Source organism: Trypanosoma grayi, assembly GCF_000691245.1.
Source record: "Trypanosoma grayi strain ANR4 Tgr_524_V1, whole genome shotgun sequence".
In the NCBI taxonomy this organism is placed as follows: domain Eukaryota; phylum Euglenozoa; class Kinetoplastea; order Trypanosomatida; family Trypanosomatidae; genus Trypanosoma; species Trypanosoma grayi.
The window spans coordinates 5,760-10,809 of NW_008826143.1; the positions used below are offsets into that span (position 1 = coordinate 5,760).

The 5,050-nt window shown below is 58.2% G+C and overlaps 2 protein-coding genes across 2 annotated transcripts; both read left to right on the forward strand.

Moving 5' to 3' along the window:
• Positions 1–446: 446 nt before the first annotated feature.
• On the forward strand, positions 447–1,049 carry DQ04_05241040 (hypothetical protein; the record flags this gene model as incomplete). Its single annotated transcript, XM_009314069.1, has 1 exon — positions 447–1,049. One exon carries the CDS (start codon positions 447–449, stop codon positions 1,047–1,049), a length of 603 nt encoding a protein of 200 aa, XP_009312344.1.
• A 480-nt stretch (positions 1,050–1,529) lies between these two features.
• DQ04_05241050 (ubiquitin hydrolase) lies at positions 1,530–4,790 on the forward strand (the record flags this gene model as incomplete). The annotated part of the gene is made up of 1 exon (XM_009314070.1): positions 1,530–4,790. The coding sequence occupies one exon, from the start codon at positions 1,530–1,532 to the stop codon at positions 4,788–4,790; it is 3,261 nt and encodes a 1,086-aa protein (XP_009312345.1).
• Positions 4,791–5,050: the final 260 nt, after the last annotated feature.

Sequence of the window (5,050 nt, forward strand, 5' to 3'; positions counted from 1 at the left end):
CACACACACACACACACACACACACACACAAGTGCAAACGAACCCAATTCTTTCCGCTTTGCTGTTGCCGTTGTGTTACCGCTTTGATCACTGCAACAACAACAACAGCAGCAGCAGCAGCAGCAGCTTAATTGTGGTTGCATGCTCACAGGGAGGCACACGACGTCTGTTCTTCTTAATCTTCTTCAGCAGAGGACATCAAGAAAGCGGAAAAGGAACGAAGCCAACACATTTTCTCCCCCGCCTACTCGAGCCGGGCACACCGGAGCTTTGCGTTTTTATTTGTAGCTGCTGCTGTTGTTGTTGCTGCACTTGCGTGTGTGCACGATGGACGATTGCGGCTCTTCACACGAACAGGGGCGCCTGTACAGTGTGCAGTAGCGGCTCTGTGCCTTTGTCGAGAGATTCCCTCCTCCGTGGTGCTGCTCACCACTGCCCTTGGGGAGATGCTCGGCATCGTTGCCCGTCAGCGGCGCAGTATTGACGGGTTGATGACCGCGATGCGGGCGATGAATGAGGAACGCGTGCCGGAGCTTTCAGCGGTGCCGCACAACTTCGCGGAGATTCTCCACGATCCAATTAATCGCACGGCGTCTGCCGTTGGTGAGGTGCGGGCTCAACTCCCCAAACACCAGCAGACGCCAGGCTCGTGCTCGTTCTCTGGCGCCAGTCACGCGGAGATCCGACGGGTGGTTGCGGGGCTGCGGAGAGTAGTGCTGGAGCGGCTGCGGCAGCCCTCCCCGCGCGTGGGCACCGGCGAGCAGCTCACTGAACTCGGCAGCGAACTCGCGGCCGTGCGGACGGAGCTGCGAGATGCCGCGGCGCATCATCAGGTGGTGCTGGACCTGCTTGACGTGCGGGAGACAATCCGCCGCTGCGGCTGGACGGGCGATCCGCTCTTGGATGTGCACCGACTGCGCTCTCCCGACACGATGGCGAAGGTGAGGCTTGCGCACCAGCTGCCGTGCTTTGACGTGTTGGTGTCAGCTGTGTGTCGTTCGCCTGAGCGGCGCATGCGGGGTGCGGTGTCCCTCAGTCTGCTAGAGTGACTTGAGACGGTGGATGGCTGTGGTGGCGTGCTATGTTGATTTCTGTTCTGCTGTTTTGTTTTTCCCCTCCCCGCTGGGTGCAGTATCTCGCTCTTTCCCTCTCTCATTTTCTTTTTGTGCGCGTGTTTGTGCGTGTCTTCAGAAAATAAAGAAAGCGGAAGGAAGGGAAGAGAGAGCGCCGGCGTTAGCCGTCACTCTGGACCCGTCTTTCTCCCTCCTCACACTGTAGCTCCGGCGGTGCGCCACTGTGTTGTCGTGTGTGCCTGCGTGCGTGAAGAGTCTGCGGTTCGCTGGCGATCGTCCCGGCAGCAGGAGTGAGTGAGCGAAGGAAAGCAACGAAGAGAGCAACGCCTCGTGCCTGATTCCGTGTGTGTGTGTGTGTGTGTGTGTGTGATTGAGAGCAAGAGAGAGCGAAAGGGGAAGAGGGAGTGTGGGTGTGTCTGTGTGACTGTTTGGGCCGGCGACTGCGCGGCGACGGCGATGAACGTGCACTGGAAGTCGCGCGGCGGTGTGCCGGCGTCGGTCGGCATCATCAACGCCGTTGAGTTCGACCCCGACGTGGAGCTGCTGTGGGTCAGCGACAGCTTCGGCCGCCTGATGAGCTTCACCACGCAGAGCCAGACCAGCACGCTCACGTGGGCGGTGTACTCGTCATTCTCCGCGTCGTCGCGGCCCATCGGCGGCATCTTCTTCCTCTCGGCCGGCGGCGAGAAGATCGCGACGGTGGCGGACCACAACATCATCCGCGGCTACAAGCGCGGCGGGGCGCCGTACCTCGCGTGCCCGCTGCCGCCGCAGTCGCAGGACTACATCGACCTCTTCCAGGCGCACGGCGACACCGGTGTGGTGAGCTTCACCGGTAACGTCGGCCTGACACGCTTGTCGATCGACGGCGGGGGCGTCGGAAACGGCATCACGGTGCCGGTCGGCGAGTCGAAGGTGGTCGCGCTGCACCAGACGGAGAGGTGGATCGTCACCGGCAGCACGTCGGGCGCCATCGTCGTGCGTGACATCAATGACCTGCAGGTGGTCGACATGGTGCAGCCGTCGCGCCACCGCGTCCTTGCGATGGACGCGTACGACAACACCGTCGTGGCCGCTGTGGCGGAGCGTTCGATGGCCAGCAGTGTGCGACTTTACGACGTGCGCAAGATAGGGGAGCCGGTTATTGTCATTGGCGGAATTCCCACTGACAGCATCTCGCAGGTGCGCCGCTACCGGGACTCCTTTGGCGTCTCGGCAGACCGTGCGTTTGTGGCGACGCCACACGGCTACCACATCGTGCAGATGGATCAGACGGCCCCAGTCTTCAGCTCCAACGCCATGACGGAGGGCGCCTGCACTGCCGTCGCCGTCTCACCGAACGGTATGTGCGCTGCCATCGGGACTGACAAGGGCTACTTCTTCGCCCTTGCCCACCCGGCGACGCGTGAGGATTACGTCATGTCACACTACGTGGCGCCACAGCGGCCGGTGAATCCTGTCTTCACACAAAGTTGGGCGGAGAAGAAGGAGGGCGACACGTTCGCCGACTTTGACGAGACCATGCCACCAGAGGAGTTGGCGTCCAACTGGCCGCCAGACGATTACATGATCCTCTCTGTCTCTCCACCTACACGGTGCCTCAATGTGGAGTCACGCACAATCCTGCACAACCGTTGGGGCTTCCTGCGCTCCGATTCGTACCTGCCAGACCCGAAGGACAAACTCTCATTGTACCTGCCGAACCCTTTCCCGTACAACCTCAAGCTTGGCAATGACCCCGCGGCGGTGCAGCGACGTTTGCTAGAGATGAAGAAAGATCAGAAACGGCAGCATTTTGCCTTCCGCGCCGGTGCGACGGGGGAGTGTGCACCGCTTGAACCAGCTAATCAAGTTTGTTACAGTTCATACCATCGGTTTGATTGGAAGAGCTACAATGAGATACCGCGCGAGGTTGTTGGGCTCGATAACAGCTTCCCGGAGTGCTGGATCACTACATTGCTGCAATCGCTCTACCTTTGTCATCCACCAGAGTTCCCTGTTCGCAAGGTCATTCTCCGCCATCTGTGCACGAGACAGTACTGCATCGCATGTGAGACATCTTTTGTATTTGCAAATATGATGATGACGTCTGTGGCGGGGCTCAATCCTATTGTGCAGGTCGCCAACTTGATTCGCACCATGCACAAGGTGCATTCCACTGCCCCGCTGTTCGAACCCATCAAATCCCGCGACGACGCAGTGAAGCGAATTCACACTGCGCAGCTGACATTCCTTGAGGCCCTCCACCGCGGGCTACAGGACGAGAAAGCGTACCCGTTCATGGACTACAAGCCACCATGCGCCGACTTTGAGAACTCCATTGCTTACCTATTCGGCACCGAGTTCACGTCAGGCGGAAAGGTGCATGTAGAGCCGCAGTTCTATTGGGATGTTCCTTCTTCTGCACTCAAGGTAAATGAGGGACTGCAGCACCTCCTCAAGCAGCTCGAGGCATACAAGGACCATGTGCAGATAAAACGATTGCCGCCCATCATTGTACTGCGACTGAACCCAGAGGGTGGTACACTTAAACCGCCGCGCTGCCTGCGCATCTCACGTGATTCAAAGGATGACTCCAACTATGTTCTGTGCAGTAACATCATTCACCTCTCCGATGATGCAGACGACCCGGGAAGTTTTGTAAGCCACCATCGCATTGTCGAGGATCGCTTCAGTCTTGTAAACGACTACCGTGTGACGGCACCAATGGAAGAACAGGAGCTAGAGGCGTTAATGCCCGCCCTGCGTTCACACCGGGCAGTGGTGACCTACTACGCACTTGACAAGTTGGCGGCGCCGCCCTACAGTTCACTTGACGGCAACCGTCCGCCTAACATGTTTGATGTGCTGGGACCTCTCCTGATCAATGATGTTTTTGCGAAGCCACTGCAACGCAAACCCTTCACAAAGCTGTTTAAGTCTCCACTGGATTCGCACTTCGACATAAAACCGAAGGATCTGGTCGCACTGGATGCTGAGTACGTGATGCTGGACTGGGGCAACAAGTCCTCCAATACGGAGGTGTTCGGGCAGCCACCGCGGAAGCCGCACATGGCACTGGCGCGGCTGAGTTGTGTACTGAGCAGCACTCCCGGGGATGAACGCACCATCGTGGACGACTACGTACACACACCCGAGAACATTGAGGACTACGTGACTCAGTACAGTGGCATCCACCCCGGCGACTTGGACCCGCTCAAGTCCACCAAGTCCCTGACAGGTCTCAAGGCAACGTACTTGAAACTGCGGGCGCTGGTCGACCGGTCGGTGGTGTTCGTCGGCCACGGCCTGCACCAAGACTTCCGCGTGTGCAATATTGCCGTCCCTGCTGAGCAGATGATTGACACCCTCATGCTGTTTCACAAGCCAGGCGGCAGGTACCTCTCGCTACGCTTCCTCGCTTATCATGTGCTTGGTGAACGGGTACAAGAGGACGAACACGACTCCGTAGAGGATGCACGCACCTCTTTGCGCCTCTACCGTAAGTATCAGCAGCTGCTTATTGAGGGGACGTTTGATAGTGTCCTCGATCAGCTTCTGGCGACTGGTGCAGAGACGAGTTGGTATGTTCCAGAGGGCCGAGATGCGTTCAGCACACCACCAGTCGCTTCTGCATGCACGACAGGCTCGCCGCTCTTCCCCGAGGGTTGCTCCCCAACCACAGCAACCGCAACAACGGAGAATGGCGAGGGAGATGGACTCAGGTCCACCTTGTGAGTGCACGATGCCTTCAGAACTGCAGATCCCTGACAAGATTGTTGTGTATGAGTCTTTGATTGTTTTTGATGCGGGAGAAGAAGACGTAGAGGCAAAAGGGCGTAGTCCACTACTCATCTCTCTTTCTTCTTTCTTTTTGTTTGTTTCTCTTCCTCTCTCTATGTGTGTTTATGAGCGCTGTGACTCCACCTCGTCTTGATCATCTCCTTCACTCCTCCGCGCTGCCTCTTCCCCCCGTTTCTTCTGTCCGCGCCCCCCCC